Source organism: Molossus molossus, unplaced genomic scaffold, assembly GCF_014108415.1.
Source record: "Molossus molossus isolate mMolMol1 unplaced genomic scaffold, mMolMol1.p scaffold_m16_p_9, whole genome shotgun sequence".
Taxonomy (NCBI): domain Eukaryota; kingdom Metazoa; phylum Chordata; class Mammalia; order Chiroptera; family Molossidae; genus Molossus; species Molossus molossus.
In genome coordinates this window covers 690758-714252 of record NW_023425403.1, presented here as the reverse complement: position 1 = coordinate 714252, position 23495 = coordinate 690758, and the positions used below count along the sequence as shown (strand labels likewise).

The 23495-nt window shown below is 62.8% G+C and overlaps 1 protein-coding gene across 1 annotated transcript in view; it reads right to left on the bottom strand.

The window, feature by feature from the left end:
* Positions 1 to 23495, bottom strand: part of MYOM2 (myomesin 2) — a 65124-nt gene that overhangs the window by 40960 nt on the left and 669 nt on the right. Inside the window, exons 2-11 of the mRNA XM_036250382.1 lie at positions 19201 to 19319; positions 17315 to 17479; positions 13225 to 13363; positions 12952 to 13109; positions 11923 to 12015; positions 6177 to 6265; positions 6053 to 6103; positions 4508 to 4672; positions 2218 to 2379; positions 496 to 637 (exon numbers count right to left, since the gene is read on the bottom strand). Coding sequence (XP_036106275.1) covers positions 496 to 637; positions 2218 to 2379; positions 4508 to 4672; positions 6053 to 6103; positions 6177 to 6265; positions 11923 to 12015; positions 12952 to 13109; positions 13225 to 13363; positions 17315 to 17479; positions 19201 to 19307 — 1271 coding nt within the window. The 5' untranslated portion in view covers positions 19308 to 19319. The remainder of the gene's footprint in view (positions 1 to 495; positions 638 to 2217; positions 2380 to 4507; positions 4673 to 6052; positions 6104 to 6176; positions 6266 to 11922; positions 12016 to 12951; positions 13110 to 13224; positions 13364 to 17314; positions 17480 to 19200; positions 19320 to 23495) is intronic.

The window sequence follows — 23495 nt, the reverse complement described above, 5'->3', positions numbered from 1 at the left end:
TATGTGCCCCTAGAGGGGACCGATCCCGGGACTCTCTGGTCCGCAGGCCAATGCTCCGACCGCTGAGCCAAACCGGCCAGGCCAAAGCTCATTGAACAGAGAAGAGAGCAGGACGTGGGGTTTGAGTGCGCCCGTGTTCACCCTGCCCGGCGCCACGTCCTCCGGAGGGAAGGACACGCCGGACATGACTACTTGTCTGGGCTGTTCTCAGCTCAGGCTGAACCCTCAGCAGGACCTCGAACCCGGCTCAGAGCATCTGGAGAAACAACGGAGGTGCGGCCGGTGGGGAACAGGAGACACGGTCCAGCGACAGCACGGACATCAGGTGTCTGCACAGCCTGCCTGCCCGCGTGGCGATACCCACCAACTCTCAGGACGCTCACTACCCAACAGCCGGCGCCCAGGGCCCATGGAGAACAGTGCCGTGTACATCGTCTGTGACAACGTCCATTTCGGGGACGTTCCCATCCACGTGAGCATGCCACGGACACTCACCGGTCGATGAAATAGCCGATGACGGCGCCCTCGGTGGTCGTGTTGGGTGGCTTCCAGGTGACTATGACGTAGTCTCGGTTGGCATCATGACACCGTACGTCCATGGGCGCGCCCGGGGCCCCCGTGACCAGCGGGTCGGCGTCTGGGGGAGACGACGGGATGAGTCTCCGGGGTGGGCACTGGGGTTTTAAGCCTGTTCCCTTCTTCACACGCAGACCCCGGTGCCAACCGGACCCCTGTCCAGTCCACACATCCGATGACCTGACCCTGGTGCCAACCGGACCCCTGTCCAGTCCGCACATCCGACGACCTGACCCTGGTGCCAACCGGACCCCTGTCCAGTCCGCACATCCGACGACCTGACTCCATGGCCGACCGGACTCCTGTCCAGTTCGCACATCCAACGACCTGACCCCGGTGCCAACCAGACCCCTGTCCAGTCCGCACATCTGATGATCTGACCCCGGTGCCGACCGGACCCCTGTCCAGTCCACACATCCGATGACCTGACTCCATGGCCAACCGGACTCCTGTCCAGTCCGCACATCCGATGACCTGACCCTGGTGCCGACCGGACCCCTGTCCAGTCCACACATCCGATGACCTGACTCCATGGCCAACCGGACTCCTGTCCAGTCCGCACATCCGATGACCTGACCCCGGTGCCAACCGGACCCCTGTCCAGTCCGCACATCTGACGACCTGACCCCGGTGCCAACCGGACCCCTGTCCAGTCCGCACATCTGACAACCTGACCCCAGTGCTGACCAGACCCCTGTCTAGTCCGCACATCCGATGACCTGCCTATCCCTGACGGAGGTGGTCGCTTGGTGACAAGAAACTTGCGCATGTTTATGCCTTTTTAACTCTAAACCTTCTGTCCTCGCCTGGCCAATCTGCTCAGTGGTTAGAGCGTCGGCCCTCAGACCAATGAGCCGCGGGCTCAATTCTGGTCAAGGGCACGCACCTCGGTTGTGTTTTGTCCCCGGCCCTGGCGTCCCTCTCACATCGGTTTTCCCTCCCTCCCTCCCTTGCTCCCTCCCTCTCCATCTGATCAGTGGGAAAATGTCCTCGGGTGAGGATTGAAAATAAACACAATAAAACCTCCTGTTCTCTATAACAGGCTCAACTGTACGAATCCTCGTGGTTGGACCCAAAGTCGTGCCCTCCTCCCGACGGCATGTGGTCGCCCACCTCGTCCTGCCGGGACCCGCAGAGACAACCGTGATGACGTGGCCTTTTCTGTACCTGGGGGGTAAGACCTCAGGTGCCTTCATATTTCAAAGTCCTTAGAAACGTACGAGATTTGGATCTTCCCAGCCAGCTGTGAGCAGTGGTTTGGGTCCATCGCCTCCGGCCCATCCTTTTGCAGCTGGTTTGTGACCAGAGCTCAGGGAGGGTCTCACCACAGTGGCCGTGAAGACCCCAGAGCCGCTCAGAGCAGCTCGGCACCTGGCGCGTCACGTCCTCGTCGAGCCTCCGTGTCCACGCAGAACCTCGGCTCGGACGCGTCCTGAGTGTCCCAGGCCCTCGTCAGTCCCCTTGCATTTTAGAAGCTAAGCTTCTCTTGACACGGAGCCAAGAATTTTCACTCACAGTCAAACCCCTTGGAGTCACGAGGACAGGGAAACGCCCCTTCCGCCCAACTTTCTCTCCTCGGTGTCGCCCTCCGGGCCCAGGACCCCAGGACCCCAGGACCGCGCACGGCCCAGCGTCACTGACCTCTGACGAACAGGTAGGCGCTGTGGTCACTGACGCCGCCTCTGGACACGATCCTCAGGGTGTACAGGCCCTCGTCGTCCTTGTTCAGGTGGCTGAAGGACAGGCAGGCCTGGCCGTCCCCGAAGAACATCTGGGTCCACTGGGACTCCTGCAGGAGCACACCTGCCAGGGGACGACCAGGGGGTGACCCGGCTCCTGACGTCCGACAGCCCCGGACCCCGCCCTCGCCGACGCAGGCCGGGCCCGCGACCCCATCGAGTCTGAGACCACTTCACACACAGCCCACGCGCAGCGTCCACGGGTGAGGCCACGGCAGCGAGAAAAGGGAGTCACGTACCCTGTGGTTTCCGTGTCCCCAGGGTTACGTCTGCAGGACAGTGTACGTGCCCCAGTTAGACAGACTCAGACACTGGGGGTGCCTCAGCCCTGCTCCCAGGGCACCCGCCCCGTCCACTGACACAGCCTGGGGCTCCTCGGCAGAGTGAAAACGCCTCCTACATGTCCGTGTCTCAGAATACGCCCCAGAGAGCGGCCCCCGGGGGCCACGGGACCATGGACCTGCCGCGATCTGATCGGTCAGCTGGACTCACCCACCGACTGCAAGAACCGAACCCGGGGAGGAGGCCGGTTTCCAGCAGGCGCGTCCGTTCCTGGGGCCCCGGGTGCTAGAACGGCCACGTCCCCAGACACTCCCTGCTCACTAGCGGAAGCTCTAAAATCGATGCACTTTGGGGGGTCCTAGGAGACCTCTCCTCAAACCAGTTCCTTCTGCCTCCGGAAAGGGTAAATTCCTACCTCAGAAATAAATTAGACACTAATCGTAAATAAGAATGACAGAGGGCAAGTGAGGTGTCTGTCCCTCCGCCTGTGCCCCTCGAGAGAGGTGGCCTTCTCAGGACAGCCGCCCCCTGGTCTGCGGGGCACCTTCCAGGGCGCCAGTGGGTCTCTGACCTGCACACGCTCTTCTCTCCCTGCACACACACCTACGAGGCAGCTTCTCCGAGGAACCGGGCACAGCAAGGTTCACAGGGACCAGGAACGACTGTAACAATGTCCTGCCCCCTCCCAGCCCCTCATGGTCCTGCTCCACCTGGTCACGGAGAGGACGCCTTCCCGGCTTCTCCTCGGCAGGTCCGGGTCACCAGCGGCGCTACCCCTGCGCTTTGGGGCCCTCTCTTAGGAGAAGGGTGAGTTGGGCACAAGCCCCGAGACACTGGCTATGGATCCGATCACCCAGCCGGGGCTCAGTGACTCCAGGCGGGCGTGGACACCCCAGGATGGAGGCTGACATTTCATCAGGCAGCTCAGAGCGGCAAATTGACACCTTGGAATTGTTTACTCCTGGGAGTCCCAGTGAGACTCCGGGAAGAGGGATGTCAGGCCGGACGGACCACCGCCTTCTACCCACAAGTCCACCCGGGCCGCTGGGCGAAGGTGGGCCTGCCCTGCCGAGCCAGCACCGGTTTCCAAGTCTGTGCCCTGGGCCGAGCACAGAGCCCTCCTCAGCCCCTGAGAGCTGTCCTGTCCCAGCCCCTCCACCCTTCCTTCCCTTCGCTCCAAACCTGCACCTGCTGAGCCCGGGCAACAGGCGCGGCCATGCCCTGCACTTAGCAAAATGTCCCAGGACGTCCCCCCCACTTCACGCAGACACTGCCCTGCAGGCCCGTCCGCCCCGGGGTCACACGGTGTCGCAGCAGAATCAGGTGCTGCTCGTCCGGCTCCGCGCTGTTGGGCTCTGACTGCACTCGGCTCCCTTCACAGGCAGACGCGCCCGAGATGTGGCCTGGCCGGCGCCTGGTGCTGTCTGCACACGGACAGCCCGGGGAGGACCTGGAGCCTGAGCCCCACCCCCCGCCTCAAGCCCCGCCCCACCGTCCTCAGGAGGGGCCTGAGCAGGTGCCCCAGCTCTGCCTGTAACAGGAGCTACAGCCCGGCCCTCTGTCCCTGAGAAAACTGAGCACCACACTCAGAGCACCCGGCCCTGGTCTGCGCGAGCAGACGTCGCTCACTCTCTCCCGTCACACAAACACCCCTTTCCGGGGCTACAGACATCTGGGATGACGTTAGCTTCCGGCACCCCCTGTTAATCCCCCAGGTTCCCGGGGGGGGGGGGAGCCCAAGGTCCAAGGTGGGCTGGGGTCCTCTCAGCCTCTCCCGGCTTCGCCCCCTGCAGAGCCTCGGTGGGGAGAGGAAGCCAGGTTTGCGCCAGGGTCTGCAACTCGCTTGGCCTGAAGGCGCCAAGGTCACGGCGCGGAGGGCGGGCACCCAGGCGGGCGCGGCCCTGACTCACCGTCCCGGTACCACTCTGCCCGCGGCTGCACCCTCTTCAGGTCCGGCGTCACCAGCACTCTGCACTTGAGGGTGACGGTCTCGCCTTCTCTTCTGAAGGTGACCCCGAATTTCTCCAAGAACTGGACGTCGAAGTGTGTGTACGGGATCACGGACGGTAAGGGCACTGCGGGGACGGAACGGGGCCGTCACGGGAGGCGAGCGAGGGGTCCCAGCTCCTGGCCAGCCCCCAGGGACACCGGGAACGGGCTGTGGTGTCCCCAACAGCATGTCGCTCAGGACTGCAGAGACAAGATCGGCTGGGTCCGAGCACCCGCCCCAGTACATCCCAACAATATCATGGGGGGGAGGGGTCTCTCTCAACACAGAATCCACAGCGATTTATTAAAACAAAGAAATCTGTGGTTTACAAATCATGGACTTGGTGAAAATTGCAGAAAGGGCTGCACCCTTCAGGGGGATGGGTGGGGTCCTCGCAGCAGGACAGGCTGGGGGCTCCGGGCGCCCTCCCCTCTGCACTGAGCCCCTGAGCACACACTTGACCATCGACCAACTTCACTGCGACTTAGAGGCCAGACGGCAACATGTCTGCGTGGTGAGCAGGGCGGCGGGCGCGGCGTCGACGGCCGGGTGCCCTGTGCCCCTCAGTGCGCGCGTCCTTCATGACCCTTCCGCAGAACATAAAGTGTCCACAGTGGACAGGGGCCGGGAGTGGGCCAGGTGACTTCTGAGACGCTCTCCTGCTTCGGCAGGGGGACCCTCCTCCACGGGGACCTTCACTGCCCTCGGGGCCCGTCCTCCGTCCCCCTGCCCCCGTGTCCCCACTTTTCTGCTGGTGGTCCTGGGCACCCCCAAATGTCGGGCAGAAGCCTTCCAGTGAAATCCACACAGAAGCTCCCCCCTCGGCCGCGTGGGGTTTGTAGCGTCGAGACCTCACATTACGGTAACATCCAGGCTGCTGTGGGAAGGTCGGGGCGACCCTAAGTCCTGCTCCCCGACCATAAATAAGCCTCAGCAACGGCAAGGGTTCGAGTCACAGCCCTGGAGATGCCACCACCTCACTCACGTCAGGCCAGCTCCCTGGGCCTCGGGTCAGAAACCAGCCGCGGCAGTCACCTGGGGAACTGGGGTGCCCACAGTGACACGTGGCAGTTCCGCCCGGGGGGGCTGGTGGAGGGAAAGGGGGAGCCGAGGCACAGGTGTGTCCGCATGACGGCCAGGCTGGCTGGCGTCCACTCCGGGTCAGCACTGGCTGCTCCCCACCAAGGGGCATGGACTTGGGGAACAGGAAACGACCCCTAAACTCAGAACGAGGCCGCAGCTTGCGCTCCCGCCCAGGGCTGGAGTCAAGGTTCCTCCCAATCCAAACGCCCACTCCCACCAGGAAACACGCCGTCACAGAACCCCATCGGGACGCGCGCCCTGGACAGACGCGCTGAGAACCCGGCAGCCTTTGGACTTGGAAAAAGACTCGCCCTTCAGACAATCATTCTCCAAATTCTGCGCTCTCTATTTTCTGCCCCAAACGGAAAAGAAGTCGACTTACTGCCAATCGGGAGTCCCACGGAACGGAGCGGCTCCTCCTCGCCTCGGAACCCTGCAAGACAGGGTGAGCGCGGCAGGGGGCGCCCAGGGCGCCGGGCGGGCCCCACCCCAGGGAGCTCACTCACTTTTGACCACCACCGCCGCGTTGGTGGACACCTGCCCGTGCACGTTCGTGGCCACCGCCGTGTAGGTCGCCGTGTCGTCGAAGTCCGCCCTTGGAGAGAAAGACCCGTTCCTGAGCCGCTGCAGGCTGCTCTGCAAGCCGGCTGCCCGAGGTTCGGCACAAATCCCGCTCGGAAGCAGCTCGGGTGACCGTGGTCCTCTGTCCACGACCGATGAGCCTCAGAGCACAGCCAGCTCCACCCCGGCACCCTGCGCACTGCGGGCACCGCGAGGTCGGATCCCAACTCTGACTTTATAACAAACAGGGTGAGTTCAGATACCCATGTGGACTCCTCGGGTGCCTTTGGTTAGTTAACAAAACAACGTGTTTGGAAATGTTTTGTGACTTTCCAGGGCTGTATGCTTTTTGCACATTATTCATTAAAACATATCTGCTGAGCCCTGGCTGGTCTGGCTCCATGGCTGGAGCGTCGGCCGCAGACCCAAGACTCGTGGGTTCGATTTCTGTCACAGGCAGGGACTCGGTTGTGGTTCGTCCCCGGCCCTGGTCGGGGCTGTGCAGGAGGCATCCGATCGATGTGTTCCTCTTGCATCCATGTCCCTCCCTCTCTCTCCCTCCCACACTATCTGAAGATAAATGAAAAGATGCCCTACTCAGGTGAGGATTAAATATATATATATATAAATATATATATCTCTGCTGAATTCCTGGAGCAAACGCTCAAAGCAGATGCCTTTTCCGCTCCTCCTCCACCACCTCGACGTCCCAGCCCAACGACCCGGGTTTCCCGAGGCTCTGAGAACTGCAGCTGCTTCCCGGCTCCTGAACGGGGATCTCGGGGGCGAGGAAGCGGGAGGACCGCAGGGAGGGACAGTGAGGGCCTACAGCAGGAGCCGACAGGCAGCCCCTCCCAGAGGGCTTCAACCGTGCTTTTCACTTGACTTGCAAATTAAGACTGGGCATGAAGATCGGGGAGACGGACCTGACAGTTCAGCACCGGGTCTCACCAATTAGCACTTGGCGCTTAGCAGGAGGGGCCAATTAGCACTTGGTGCTTAGCGGACAGCGGGGAGAAGGCCTGTCCAGCCGCTGTGGGGAGCCCGGCCACTGTGTGCTCCTGGCACCTGCCCAGGAGAGCTGGGCCTCTCCTGTCAGGTTGTGACCGAGGCCACAACCCCAAACAGCTTCAGACCGCGGACCAACCGGCCTGCAGGAGCTGCGGCGACAGGAGGCTGGGACCTCCGCGAGGCCCACTTCCGGCCTGTCTGCATTTCACTACTGTACTGTTACACGTCATGGAAGGTCCTGGGGACGAGCCGCAGGCAGATTATAAATAAGTGAACCTGCACGTCCGGGGAGACCCACTGGGGCGGGCGGTGCAGGGGGGCCGGAAGGGTGGCCCCCGTGGGCCGTGTGGGTGGGGCGGGGACGGGCTCTGGCCTGCAGGCCTCGGCACGCCCACTGGGACCCGTGCTCCATCGCCGCCACGGCCACTAGCTCACGCCGCGAGAACCGGTGAGACATGACGACGGGCACAGACAGGCTCCCAGTCAGGCAGAGACCATCTTCAAATGTCCCAGGGGCACGCGCACCCCAAAGTCTCCACCTGGAGCACCCCAAATTAACTCCACCGGAAAAAAGACGGACCTCCTTCACGCGGCACCAACTTTCTCCCGGGGAGTCAGGCCTGTGTCCTCACCTTGGACGTTAACACTGGATTTAAAATTTAACCCAGGTTAGAATTGGAACATCACAGTCTAAAAATAAAGTTCAGGAAAGGGTCAGCGGACAGTCGCTCTGCAGGGGCCGGCAGGGTGGAGGCCGTGACAAATGAAATGCCCGCGAGACCGTCCTGCACACGTCCACCAACACGTGGGAAGGGCATGAAAATTCCGTGAAGAAACGGAACTCGGGCTGGGAGTCCCCAGGGTGGTGTGTGAGTCGGGGAATCGCGCTCATTTCGGCCGGAACCCGAGCGGCCCCGAGGCCGGCCCCACACTGTCCCCAGCGCTTCAGGAATCTGGCGACCGCGGCCAAGGGACATTCATAGGAACACACGTCACCCTCCGAGGGGCAGAGGCCCGTTCCTGAGCAGCACACTCTGCCCCTGGGCCCCGGGGACGCTCAGATCCGATGACCGGGACTCGGCACGTTGGACGGACAGCTGAGGGCAGCCGGAGCCTGGGCTTCCCCGGCCCCTTCGAAGGACGGTCCCACCGCGTCAGAACATCCCAGTCGGACGAGGTGCCGCTGAGAGACCAGTGAGCCTGGGGGTTTCTTTGCCAGGTCCCTGGGATATGCCCAGACTGCGGGAAAGCCTGTGGGTGCAGGCACCCCGGGCCCCTCACTGTCCCAGAGGCCGTGGCCGTGCAGGCAACTTCCTTATACTTGAGAAAGGAAAACTTTTCTTTGTCAGCGATGATGGAATGCAGCCTGGGAACAAGGCGTTGCTCGGCAAACGGACCCAGCACCCGAGGGCCAGCAGCCCACGGAGCAGACAGACACCCCGAGAACAGAGGGACTCCCCGAGATGGGGGCAGGGCGGTTGCTGGAAGTCCAAGGACAGGGAGTACTCTGAGCCCCGCAGGGCAACCCAAGACCAGAGGGAGGAGGAGACGCCACCCCAGCCTTCCTCACCCAGCTGACGCCGACGGGCCAGACTTCAGCTGTTCTCGGGCCTCCTTGTCACTAACACCAGGCCCCGTCTGTCAGCGAATCCTGCTGGCTCTGCACTCAGATCTGTGCAGACGAGCCCTCCGCCAGCCTGGCCTGGACCTCAGCAAGGCCCCCCGCCTGCTCCTGGCCACGGCGACCCCTGGGAACCTAAGTCTGACCTCTCACCTCTCTGCTCTCGTCTCCCCGTCAGCTCTGCCCTGGCCCAGGGCCCTGTGGTGACCGCAGGCCTCCTGTGCCCCCGGCCTCCTGTCCCGTGTCACCCACCCAACCTGCACCTGGGAGGCAGCTGCCCGCACGGCGGCCCAGCCCCTCATCTCTGCTCACAGGGTCTTCTCCATGGAGGCCCACCCCCTGCTCCACCAAACACGGACCCGCCTCCTGCGCCCCAGGCCCAGCGCCTTCTGGTCTACCGCAGAGTCCACCTGAGCTACGGCTCACCTGCTCCGTCAGGTCAAGCCCCCGAGCTCAGGGGTCCTGAGTGGGCCCTGTGCCCCAGCATCGAGAACAGTCCTGGCTCGGCAGGTTCTTTGTGGACCGTGCCCCCCCACTTGTCTAAAGCGCCTCAAATGTGCCCTGGCCGGGTTGCTCAGTGGTTGGAGCGTCATCTGTACACTGAAAGGTGGCAGGTTCGATTCCTGGTCAGGGCACATACCCAGGGTGCAGGGCATGTGTGGGGGGCAACCGACTTACCTCTATCTCCCCTCCTCTCTCTAAAAAAATCAACAATAAAGTAAAGTAATAAAGGGCCTCGGTTTACCTGGAGAAACAAGGCAATGACTGATCCCAGCGTGAACCCCTGTCAGCACCTTTAACACCTGTTCTGATGGACCAGCAGGAAGAATCTGGTTCTGGTGGGGACCTCCCAGACCGCGCACACCCTGGGCGTCCGCCCCCGACTGCTGAGCGGGGGGCGAGGGTCCCGGCGCAGGAGGGCCTGAGGGCCAGGCTGGCGGGCGCCCTGCTCCTCAGCTGGGGAACGGCGCCTCCGTGGAACAGACCTGGGGGGCTGAGGGGTGTCGGAGGCTCCCACCCGGGTCTACACTGAGCCCTCAGGACACAGTCGCTGCCCTGATTGTATGACCATAAAATCCACAGACTCACACATTCAACTGTCTCCCTGAAGGGTTTACCCAGCACCTCATCTCTTCCCGGGAAGGGTTTGCTGTGCCCTGCCACGCACACAACTCCACCACGTCACGCACACGTATAAAACCAGATGTTCTCGTCCCCGCAACAGCGATCGGCAGACAGACCAGTGCGTGCTCAGCACTGACGCTGGGTCGTTATTTGCACAGAAGGCGTACGGGTCACGAGCCGCGCGTGACGGTGGCCCAGAGTCACAGGGGCGTGGCAGCAGGCCCCGCACTGTACCCCAGTCCTCACCGCCGCCCGCTAAGTCCACTCTGGAGAACGGGGACGTGTTTGTGAAAAAGATGGACCGCATAACGCATGACCTTTCTGCAAAAAGCAAAACTGCGCACACGGAGAAACAGAAAAAGAACAGGAAAAACTCACGTTTGCAAAAGAAAAAAAGAAAGAAAACATTGTACCTGTGTGTTAATCAGGTAGAAAGAAAGGCACACAGACACCCAACACTGACAGGTATTAGAAATGTGGGTGATTTTTGTTTGCCTTTTCTTATCTGTACTTTCCACATTTTTTCACTGTGTTATACGAAAAAAATCAAGGTTATATTTCTTTGATGGGTCTGAGGTTAGGGACGCAGCCCGGCCGCCGACCAGCTGGGCACAACCGACTTTCCCTGCAGCCCTGGCACCGGGAACCCCGACTTCCCTGACGTGGGTTCCCTTGTTCCCAGAGCAGAGCGTGGAGGAGCCAGTGAGTTTGCGCCCCTCTGCCCTGAAGGGAAGCTGGTCCCACTTCAGTGAACTCAGACCAGACCAGCAACGCTGATGGGGTGCGGCACAGCCTCCTGTTGGCTCTGGTTCTCAGGTTCGGGACATGAACCCGTCCAGCAGTGCTGCCGCCAGCCCCCACCTGTGGCCTCCAGCGTGCACACGGCCCTCACCTGTGGGCCCCAGTGCGCATGGCCCTCACCTGTGAGCCCCCAGGGTGTGCATACGGCCCTCACCTGTGGCCCCCAGTGCGCACGGCCCTCACCTGTGAGCCCCCAGGGTGTGCATACGGCCCTCACCTGTGGGCCCCAGTGCGCACACCGCCCTCACCTGTGGGTCCCCAGGGTGTGCACACGGCCTTCACCTGTGGGTCCCCAGGGTGTGCACACGGCCCTCACCTGTGGGCCCCCAGGGTGTGCACACGGCCCTCACCTGTGGGCCCCCAGGGTGTGCACACGGCCCTCACCTGTGGGCCCCCAGGGTGTGCATACGGCCCTCACCTGTGGGCCCCCAGGGTGTGCATATGGCCCTCACCTGTGGGCCCCCAGGGTGTGCGTACGGCCCTCACCTGTGGGCCCCCAGGGTGTGCATACGGCCCTCACCTGTGGCCCCCAGGGTGTGCATACGGCCCTCACCTGTGGGCCCCCAGGATGCACACGGCCCTCACCTGTGGCCCCCGGTGCACATGGCCCTCACCTGTGGACCCCCAGGGTGTGCATACGGCCCTCACCTGTGGCCCCCAGGGTGTGCATACGGCCCTCACCTGTGGCCCCCAGGGTGTGCACACGGCCCTCACCTGTTGATCTCCAGGGTGTGCACACGGCCCTCACCTGTGGGTCCCCAGGGTGTGCACACGGCCCTCACCTGTGGGTCCCCAAGGTGTGCACACGGCCCTCACCTGTGGGCCCCCAGGGTGCACACGGACCTCACCTGTTGATCTCCAGGGTGTGCACACGGCCCTCACCTGTGGGCCCCAGGGTGTGCACACGGCCCTCACCTGTGGGCCCCCAGGGTGCACACGGCCCTCACCTGTGGCCCCCAGTGCGCACGGCCCTCACCTGTGGGTCCCCAGGGTGCACACGGTCCTCACCTGTGGGCCCCCAGGGTGCACACGGCCCTCACCTGTGGCCCCCAGTGCGCACGGCCCTCACCTGTGGGCCCCCAGGGTGCACACGGCCCTCACCTGTGGGCCCCCAGGGTGCACACGGCCCTCACCTGTTGATCTCCAGGGTGTGCACGCCGTACTTGCTCTCGATCCTGTACTTGCCTGGATCGGCCGCTTGGCAGATCAGACTGCCATCCTTGTACCTGAGCGAGGAGACACTCTGGTTAACACGAGGGCCGACGGGGACTGTGCCCACCTTCCTGATCACCTCCTCGGACGTCCCCACCCCACCTCCACACGCGTCACTGTCAGTGTCACAGGCAGTGGCGAGGGGTGGCTGGGAGATGCCCAGAGCCCACACTCATCTGCCCGTGAGGACAGAGCGGCCTTTGCTGATCCGACTCCTGGGCCCTGTGGACCCAGGAGTGTGCCCAAGGTCCCCTGGGCCTCCATCGGATACTCCGGACCTGTCCATTCTATCAGAAGATAAATGGAGCCGACGCGCCTGAGTCCCAGACCAGCTCCCTGGGCCACGGCAGCGCGGGGACGTGCAGGAGGAGCTCAGCAGGCCCAGCCGTCCAGTCCTGACGGGGGCTGCTCATCCCGCCCAGGGCAGCAGGCCCGTGTCCCCAGGACCAAGAGCAGTGGGTCTCGGCCTCCCGGAGCCTGGGGACAGCACGGGCCTGTAGGGTCTGCCGAGAGCCCAGCCCGGGTCACAGGGAGATGTTTACGGTGCGTGCGGGAAGCCATGACTTTGGGGACTGTTGTGACCGGCAGCCAGTGGGCAGAGGAAGGAACACAGACCCTCCGCAGGACTGAAACAGGGGGGGCCTGGGACTTAGAGACCTAAGTTCACTGTCACAGGACCGGCGTGGTCCCAGGGCCTGGGGTCTCCACAGGGGTGTCTCCCCTTAATCGCGAACATGGCTGTGCAAACTCGGCTCATTTCAGAATAAAATTCCTCAGGAACGCCAGCTGAGGGCACCTCCCTAAGACAGGACCCATTTCCCACGAGACCGCAAGCGGGGCACCTGTGGCCGTGGGGCAGGCACGTCCTTTGCGTGGTTCCCCTGCGCGCACACAGGGGAGCCCGCGCCGAGCCCTGGGCGCGCCGCTCTGGGCCTGGAGGGAGCGCTCACCACTGCACCACGGGCGTGGGGAAGCCCTGGACGGTGAAACACAGCTTCACGGACATCCTCTCCCAGATGGTGTGCGAGCGCAGCCGCACCAGGATCTCGGGGGCTCGCCTCATCCGCTCCTCGAACGCGTGCCTCTCCCAGGCCATCTGGTCCTCCACCTGCCCAGGAAGCGAGCGGGTGGGTGCTCCGAGCAAGCCTCAGCCATCGGCCGCCGGCCGCGGGCGGAGGAATCACAGCCCGGCCTCAGCACCCCGACATCGGAGACCCGCCTACCATCTGCTCCAGGGCGTACTTGTCCAGCTTCTCCCGCGCCTGCGCGCGCGCCAGGTGCACGCTGCCCTCCAGCTCCTCCAGCTCGCGGAGGAAGCGCTGCCGCTTGGCCTCCCCGTACGAGGCCACCAGGGACTGGTACCTGCAGGGGAGAAGGGACCGTCGGTCCTGACACCGCCGCGGCGGGCTCTCTCCCAGGACCGTCTCTCCGGGCGGAGAGAACCGGGGGAACTGCACCTTCGTCTCTCTCAGGAGAGTGAACACACACGTGAGGTTGTGCGAAAGGGTGGGACGCAGGTTATAGATTAAAGACGCAAATAAAACGCCCCCCTTTCCTCCGACAGGTAAAGTCCCCGAGGCCGCCGTGGGGGACAAAGGCTATGAGTGGCGGCGTGTGACGCTGTGCTGTCCCTGCCCCTGGTGTGCTGCGTACGCGCGGGGTGCCCTGCACCTGGGGTCACGGGGTGGGACGACCCGCAAACACAGGACGTGCTACACCTCTGTTCACCTGGCCTCGCAGAGGCAGCAGGGGCTTGCGGACCCCTCGGCCGGCCCCGGACAGCCTGGGGGCGCCGACGCCCACTGCTCTCGGCACAGACCTGAAGGCAGCAAAGGGGCCTCCTGCGGAAACGGGGAACCCCCGGGCAGGCCGCTGCCTCCTGCGCCTCAGACCCGACAAAAGCAGTGACTCCTCGGACAGACCCACAGCTGGCTTCCCGAAGGGCCGCGCGTCACCTCGGTGCCTGCGGGAGGTGAGGGCTGAGGCCGGCCCCCCACGCCGAAGCCCAGCCGATCAGCTCCACATCCGGCCTCGCTCCCCCCCAGCTATCTGATGGCGGACAGAGCAGGGGCCACAGTAAAGTCTGTTGGCTCTGGTCCAGTTCACAAAACCACTTAGATTTACTCTCAAAACAGGGAAGCTCTCATTTCTCTCAGATCTCTCACGTGGAGGACACGTGCGTGGGCTGGAGGATCACCGTGGGTGACGGAGAAGGCCTGGGTCCAGCGGGCTCAGCACAGCCTCCACGCACCTGCCCCACCCGCACCTGCCCCACCTGCCTCCACGCACCTGCCTCCACGCACCTGCCTCCACACACCTGCCTCCACGCACCTGCCCCACCCGCACCTGCCCCACCTGCCTCCACACACCTGCCTCCACGCACCTGCCTCCACGCACCTGCCTCCACGCACCTGCCTCCACGCACCTGCCTCCACATACCTGCCTCCACGCACCTGCCTCCACGCACCTGCCTCCACGCACCTGCCTCCACGCACCTGCCTCCACGCACCTGCCCCACCTGCACCTGCCTCCACACACCTGCCTCCACACACCTGCCTCCACACACCTGCCTCCACGCACCTGCCTCCACGCACCTGCCCCACCTGCACCTGCCTCCACACACCTGCCTCCACACACCTGCCTCCACACACCTGCCCCACCTGAACCTGCCTCCACGCACCTGCCTCCACGCACCTGCCCCACCTGCACCTGCCTCCACACACCTGCCTCCACGCACCTGCCTCCACACACCTGCCTCCACACACCTGCCTCCACACACCTGCCCCACCTGCACCTGCCTCCATGCACCTGCCCCACCCGCACCTGCCTCCACGCACCTGCCTCCACACACCTGCCCCACCTGCACCTGCCTCCACGCACACCTGCCCCACCCACACCTGCCTCCATGCACCTGCCCCACCCGCACCTGCCTCCATGCACCTGCCCCACCCGCACCTGCCTCCACGCACCTGCCCCACCCGCACCTGCCCCACCCGCACCTGCCCCCACGCACCTGCCTCCACGCACCTGCCCCACCCACACCTGCCTCCACGCACCTGCCCCACCTGAACCTGCCTCCACGCACCTGCACCTGCCTCCACGCACCTGCCTCCACGCACCTGCCCCACCCACACCTGCCTCCACGCACCTGCCCCACCTGAACCTGCCTCCACGCACCTGCACCTGCCTCCACGCACCTGCCTCCACGCACCTGCCCCACCTGCACCTGCCTCCAGGCACCTGCCTCCACGCACCTGCCTCCACGCACCTGCCCCACCCGCACCTGCCCCACCCGCACCTGCCCCCACGCACCTGCCTCCACGCACCTGCCCCACCCACACCTGCCTCCACGCACCTGCCCCACCTGAACCTGCCTCCACGCACCTGCCCCACCCGCACCTGCCCCACCCGCACCTGCCCCCACGCACCTGCCTCCACGCACCTGCCCCACCCACACCTGCCTCCACGCACCTGCCCCACCCACACCTGCCTCCACGCACCTGCCCCACCTGAACCTGCCTCCACGCACCTGCACCTGCCTCCACGCACCTGCACCTGCCTCCACGCACCTGCCCCACCCACACCTGCCCCACCTGCACCTGCCTCCACACACCTGCCTCCACGCACCTGCCTCCACACACCTGCCTCCACGCACCTGCCTCCACAACACCTGCCCCACCTGCACCTGCCTTACCTGCATCTGCCCCCATAGAACCTGCCCCACCTGCACCTGCCCCGCCCGCACCTGTCCAGAGGTCTGGACACAGAGGGCAGAACTATCACCACCATAAGTGAACAGCACATTCTGCAAGTCAGGGTCGCTGGGCATTTCAGGAAGATTTCCAACAGCCGGGATCATCACAAAGTCAGTTTTTCTGAAACCACGTTAATCGCCCAGTCCCTGAGTAGTCAAGTTGATAGCTGTTTGCCATCCACCTCACCTCTGGGGAAACGGAGGACCGTGAACTTTGCACAGTGTGTCCGAGGTCACACCAGGTGTGACGGATAAAAATAAAAGGACAGCCCTGGCCAGTTTGGCTCAGCAGTTAGAGCATCGGACTGCGGTCCAGAGAGACCCGGGTTCGGTTCCCACTAGGGGCATGTACCTCGGTTGCAGTTTGTCCCCGGCCCTGGTTGGGACATGTGGGTGGCAACCACTCGATGTGTCCCTTTCATATCGATGTTTCTCTTTCTCTCCCTCCCACTCTATCTGAACAGAAAATGGAAAAATATCCTCGGGTGAGGATAAAAATAAATAAATAAATAAATAATAATAAAAGGATGAAGCCCAAGTCTCCTCACTCCCTGGGCCAAAATTAAATTTTGGTAGACCCCTTTGTTACCAATCCAACCCACAACACCCCGACTTTTGAATGGACTCATTTTGAAGTGATCCTTTACAAAAGAAGTCTTCCCTCTACAATATCATCAAGCAATGTGGCAAATTTTAACAGATGCCTTAGTCATGGTGCAACTTTCCCCAGGGGACGTTTTCCCAGATCTCATCTCTGCCCAGGTGCGCCGAGCATAGAGGCACAGAGAGAACGCCCCTCATCGGTTGGGGGGCAGATGTGACAGGCAGCCCTCACGGGCTGTGCAAATATTCTGTTCTCTGAAGAGCAGAGGAAGATCACCACCTGTCTCTGTGACCTGGAAATAATTTCTGGACTGAGGTTCTGATGACTCCGGCTCATCCCTCTGACATTTCCCGTGAGCGGAGTCCTCTGCCCGTGGGGGTGGGCACGCACAGCCCTGCGCTGTGGGCGGCTGGCGGAAACCCCGCCCCTGTGGAGCACCCTGGTGCCTGAGCCCCCCTTCCCTCCACCAGGCCATTCACAAGCTAAGGAGACTGGTGGTGGACATTCAAGGTCGACCCCCACCTGTTGGTACTGCTGTCAGATGTGACCATGCTGTTGTGTGTGGCCAGGCACAGAGCCAGGCGGGCCGGCCGCAGACCTGAGACCAACAGCAGCCACGGCGTGCATGAGGCACGGGCCGGGCCGTGGGAGCCGGTTCTCAGGGCCAAACGAAGGGGAAACGTCACCCCAACAGTTTCCTTGTCAGGATGATGGAGACAAGGATGGTGATGAACAGCACGTGGCTGGGAAACTGGACCTGATGTTGCCCTGCACACCTGTCCTGACCTGTCCCGGGGTGGGCAGTGCTGGGGCCTTCCCTGGATGGATGCGCTGGGACCCCGCCCCCGGCTGGGGTGCGCTGGGACCCGCCCCCGGCTGGGGTGCACTGGGACCCCGCCCCCGCGTGGCACCTGCTCTGACTCTGGGGGCGGCTGCCTGAGGGGACAGGACGCACCTTCTCTCACTCTCCTGCTCACGCTCCTCCTGCTCAGAGCTCATCCTCTTGGCGCAGAGCCTGCAGACCGTCCCTTCCAGGGACCGGGACGCCTGGCTGGAACCGCCCTGGGACGACGTCTTCTGCGTGAGCGAGCGCTGGGCAGAGGACTGGGAGGACGCCCGCCTTGACCGACATGGAGAAAACGGGGTGTGAGAGAAGTATGAGGACGTCTCGTGACCGATGACAGCACTTTCTCCCTGCGCCTCCACGTACACATATGCAGGCTCACGTGTGCTTGCGTTACCTGTGCATCACCTTTGTGCACGAAGATACACAAACATGTGCACATGCATACACCCATGCAAGTGCATTCACACACGCAGTGTATGCACACCCACACACATGCACACATGTTTGCACGCACTCCAACCTACGTCTCTCTGCACCCAGCTCCCCCATCTGCACAGGCCCATCCTCAGAGGGACACTGACATACATGGAGCTCCTCCCCCCTCGCCCCTCCCCCCTCGCCCCTCCCCCAGTGTCAGCCTGTGCCTTCTGCAGCCCTGGCCCAAGGCCAGGATTATATATATCCGAAGGGATGGGAAGCTCCTTGAGGCTGCTGGGACGGGCTGGGAGTGTTTGGCCTTGTTTGTTATGGGGATGGCAACTAAACACAGGACCACAGGCATTTCTAAATATAGGTGCTGATGACGTGTACCCAGGAACCGAGGGCTGGAGCCACCAGGCCAGCAGCGTCCACCCGCAGCCCGTTAGAGCTTGGAGATGCACTCCACCAGGGCAGGGCGCGCCCTGAGGACTCGGGGCTTGAGAAGCTCCCGGGGGAAGTTGTGACTTGCCCCCAAGCCTGTGATTCAGAGTCAATTAACTTCTTGCTACATTTACTATGAATGCAGAAAAGTCACTGCTGAACCGGCATCCACAGATCTTTACTTTGCCAACCCGTTGTTTCTCTGTCACTGACTTCTCTCCCATTGCTTCCCTTCCCATCGACCTTGCTTTTGGGTGACTTTTTAGATTACAGTTCTGGAAGACGCAGGAAGAAGCGTAATGTCAATGAGCACTGACTAAAAACATCCTGCTTCCCCTGGTCTAACCTGGGGTCAGACCCAGTCCACCAGGGTCCAGCCAGGTCCACCAGGGTCCAGCCAGGTCCACCAGGGCCCATCAGGATCTACCAGGATCTACCAGACTCTAGTGGAGTCCACCAGGGTCTACCAGAATCCACAGGGTCTAGCTGGGTCAACCAGGGTCTAACCAGGTCTACCAGGATCTACCAGATTCTAGTGGAGTCCACCAGGGTCTACCGGGATCTACCAGATTCTAGTGGAGTCCACCAGGGTCTACCGGGATCTACCAGATTCTAGTAGAGTCCACCAGGGTCTACCGGGATCTACCAGATTCTAGTGGAGTCCACCAGGGTCTACCGGGATCTACCAGATTCTAGCAGAGTCCACCAGGGTCTACCGGGATCTACCAGATTCTAGTGGAGTCCACCAGGGTCTACCGAGATCTACCAGATTCTAGTAGAGTCCACCAGGGTCTACCGGGATCTACCAGATTCTAGTGGAGTCCACCAGGGTCTACCGGGATCTACCAGATTCTAGTGGAGTCCACCAGGGTCTACCGGGATCTACCAGATTCTAGTGGAGTCCACCAGGGTCTACCGGATGCCACGTAGCCCCCCACACACAGTTCCCTGCCCAGCCAGTCAGCCACATTCCCCTGTGGCACTGAAGATAGACATCAGGGAGCATGGTCATCCCTGACCTTTGCCGAACACGTCCCTCAAGGTTTCAGGGGACTGGCTGAAGCTTCCGGCCTTTGACGGTTGGCCACCCATAATCAGAGCCCCGTGAGTCTCATCGGTGGATTCCAACTTACATTTTGGCTGCATATTCATTCATGAGGTACCTTGTCTGAACATTACGATAGGACTGGTCGAAGTGTTTGTGTCTCTTTTGGTAGAACGGCATGGTGACGAGCGCCATCTTGGGGTTCACCTACAAAGAAAGAACACACACAGCCCTGAGGCCCTTCTCAGACACAGCCCTGCGACTTCTACCTGACGCCGCCTTGTTGCTGAGACGGAAATCAGCTCCCGTTACACAACCCACGGGGAGGTGAGTGGCAGGCTGTAGACGGGCCAGCACCCTGAGACCAGAGGCCCACTGAGCCCCGGGGCCCGGTTGCATGCTGTTTCTTCCACACAGTTAGACCGTTGGCCCGCGTGCTCGATTCAACTGTAAACTGAACAACTATTTATAGAAGACGTAGTTTGTTCCAGGCTATGTGAGTGATAAGGATAAAAATAATTAAAACACCGATTGCAGAAGTGAGCACGTGTTTAGTGAACAGGAGCGCAGAGCCACAACGTGCGCCTGGAGGGAGAGGGGGTCAGGAGAGGTCCCCTGGGCGTGACATCGGAGGAGAGTCCTGACGGATGTTGGGCACACCGGCAGAGGTGCGGGTGGACGGAAGGGCTTCCGTGGGCAAACGCACACACAAGGCAGGTGCTCAGGAGACGCGAGGAGGGGAGAGGAGTCTCGCTGGAGAGGCTGAGCACACAGGCCCGTGTCCGCCCCAAAGCCAGGAGTCGCCACCGCTCGGAAGGGGGCTTGAGGAAAGAATCCGTCTCCAGGACGCTTTCCGGATCCAACCTTCTACACTCATACCTGACCGGTTCCTGTAGACCCGCGGGGTTGGGTCAGGCAGGCGGGGGGACGGGGCCCACAGGGAGAGCTTGGAGGATGCGGGAAGTGAGCACGTTTTGGTTAAATTCCCCCAAACAGGAGCCGGTCGGGCTCCCTCTGGGGTGTGGTCTGGAGCGGAAATGCTGCAGGTACGAGGTACGAGCTGGGCCTGCAACGCACACGTTCACCCACAGTAAGCGACGTGCGGCCTCCCGGGCTGCTTGTCTGTCTCTGAAAAGACTGTGACCCTAAAGCCCTGTGGTTACTACTTTCTCAGATAAAAAGGAAAAGAACTCCTCCAAATCTGAGCTACCGTTTGTGTTTAAAGGACTTCGTGAACAAGGTCCCACGACACACCCGGGGACGCCACTCAGCGCAGCCAGGCTGGGGACCAGGAGGTCAGGCGCTGCTCTGACGACGGCCGTCCGCGTCCTGTCCACCCCCGAGCGGCCCCTGGGCTGTGCCGGAGCCCGCGAGCCCCAGAACCCTCCTCATGGTCCATCTGCCCTGGGCTGCGTGGCCCAGAGTCGCAGCTGTCGAGCTCAGACGGGCCCGAGAGGATGATCAAACCCTCTGTGCGCAGCGCAGGGGTCGGGACGATGGCCAGAGAGGTGATTTCCCCAAGGACATTGGGAGGGGCTGGCCCACCGGAGGTCCTCAGACTTCTACTCCCGGGCCTTCCACAGTGTCTCGCACTCCCTCACCTCAGCATTTCCTCTCAAAACCCGACCAGTCGGCACCCCCCACGCCCTGAGGGCCCGCGTGGCCTGCAGTGCGCTGGCACGAAGCTGGTCACGAGCATGTGAGAACGTGGCGCATCACAGAACACGGCCAAAGCACATCCGGTGCAGCCACAGCACTTTGAAAGGCCAGGGTCAAGGTCAAGCAGATTTCTGACCGGTGCAGGACCAGATCTGACTGCAGCACCTGCGGTGCGAGCTGACCGTCCCTGAACCGGGGCGACGCTGGCGCTGGCCTGGCGGTGACGCCTCCCCCGCTGGCTGAACTCTAAGGCGTCGGAGGAAACACCTCCATCACGTTAACATTTGAAGGTCCCCACGGCAGGACGTGGGGCCTGTGTTCAGTGATCACGTGTATTCCACACCCAGCCCCAGAGCCGCAGGCGGTGCAGGCGAAGATCACGGGCCCGAGGTCGGACCGGTGCTGCGGACATGTGTCCCCCTTTGCCGGTGCCCCCTCCAGGACATCTTGATCACACCCGCACCGACGGAGGAAGACCCTCCCACGGTGGACATTCAGGACGGCCGGAGGCGGTCAGTCCCCGCGCCCTGCTCCCTCAGGTCCCCGTGCATTTCCTGGCAAAGGGACGAGTCCAGAAACAGCCCAGGTGACAGGCGAGGATAAGCCGTCCCGAAAAGTCCGACCCGTGGCCACCAGCACCCGGCAGGGCACAGTCCACACTTGCTGGGACCCGGGCTGCCGTCCGAGGGTGAAATGCGGGGAAGGTCAGCTCTGCTCAGAGCCAGTGGCCAGCTCTCCCTCCCTGGGTCACGGTGTCCTGCCCGGTGCCCGGGCACCCTCAGTACTTTGTGCATAATAGGCGGAGCCCGGCACGTGGCTGTGGGGCCCGGGCCTCCCGAGGGCCATAAGGAGGGCTCTGTGGCAACCAGGACCCGGAGCTGAAACAGTGTCCGTGGCCTGGGTTCCTCGCCGTAGCTGTCTCCCCGGGACCCTCCTGCACACCTGCCGTCCTCGCCCAGAAGCACTGTGCTGGGGGCCACCTGCGTCAGGGGCTCAAGGACTCAGCCCTTCCTGCCTGTCCTTCCACAAACCCTTGGAGCACGTGCCACACGCCAGCCTGGATCTCAGAACCATGGCACCCCGAGGGGGGACACCCAGGGCGCCCCGCCCCAGGACGGCAGTGGCTCATGGCTCTGCACCGTGGTCCCCACGCCGATGCCGGCGAGTTCGCAAGACCACTGGCCTGCGTCAGCTTTGACCAGTCTCAGGCCCAAGCCAGCCACGCCGGCCGGACCTGGCAGCTGGAGCCCACTCCTAGGCCACGCGTCTGGGCTCGGCCCCCATCTCTCCACAGCTCACAGGCCCCCCTGTGTCAGGGTTGCCCCGCTGTCCCCGAGTGTCCCTGAGGGGTGACCGGCCCTCAGCAAGTATGCTGCATGGCTCAGCGGATGCCAGGGTCACAGCCCTGGGGTCACGAGCCACTGGGGGGGCCCCGGGGAGCTGGACCACGGAGCCGGACGACACTGGGAACAAGGGGAATCACGGGGCAGGCAGCTGCCAGGGACGCTCCACGCCGTCCAAGGAGATCCTGCTGATGGGCGTTCCCGCCCTCCCCACGCAGCTGGGACACGGAGGCACCTCCCCCGTCTGCAGTCTCTGTGAGCACCGGGGATGAAGGGCCTGGAGGCGCCTGCCGGCTCTCAGCCTCGTTGCTGAGAAATGGGGCTGAGACCCCGCAACTCTTTGGTCCACGGGCCAGAGCTCTAACTGCTGAGCCAAATGGCTCCAGTGTACACGACCTGACGATACATAATCTCAGCCTGTCCTGGACGCTGCAGGGAGGACAACCCTCCGGTCACCGTTTGCCCCTGACAGGGACTCGCCCCGCCCGCCCGCCGCACCCAGATGCTCCGGACGGCCTCGGGGTTGTGGCAGCAAAGTGAAACGCGAGCCGTTCTCAAGTCCAGGGACGGCATGTCTGAGACACGCTCGCGCCTAATCCCCGCCTGTGAGGAATATCAGAGCCTGTCTTCATGTCACCGCGAAGGGCTTCAGTGTCTGCAAACATCTCAGCTGCGACGCATTGACTCCATGTAGCAAAGAAAGTCCCCCATGTGCCGCTGCCGCTGTCCCGTCCACGAACACACCACGCAGAGCTGCGCGGGAGCCGCAGAAAGGGGGGCTCACACCGGCAGTGGCTGACCCCGGTCCCTGCCCTCGCCTCCCAGGACGGGACCCCGCGGAGCTCATGCACGGGAACCACCTGCCCCACAGGTTCTCAAGCTGCTTCCCACCAAAAGTCAAGCTAACGGAGCACAAAGTAATTCTTGAAACCAAACCATGACGTGTCCCGGGAGACGTGGCGCCTGGTGTCTGGCGGCTCACTAGCAACCCCACCTCCAAACCCCCCGCAGAACCAGGCCAGGAGCCCGGGGTCTCTGCCTCCAGAGCCCACTGGCCCCCGGGCCGGTTCCTCCGAGGCCGAACCACGTGACTCGGGCCAAGCAGCGGGCGGCTTCCCAGGTTCTTCCACAGAATGACGGGGTTAAAAACAGGTCCACATCTCTACAAATATTTCCTTCACGAATTTCCCCCGACTCTCCCGTGTCCCTGAGCAGCCGCAGAGGTGACCGCGGGGAGCCCAGACTCAGTCACTGAAGAACTGACTCCCCCAGGTCACCTGACCCCTCGAGGTGACTCCTGCTCAGGAACAGCGTGGGGCCCGCAGAGAGAGGGGACGGGAGCCTTACCCCTCCTCGAACCCCACTTTCCTTCCTTGCCATC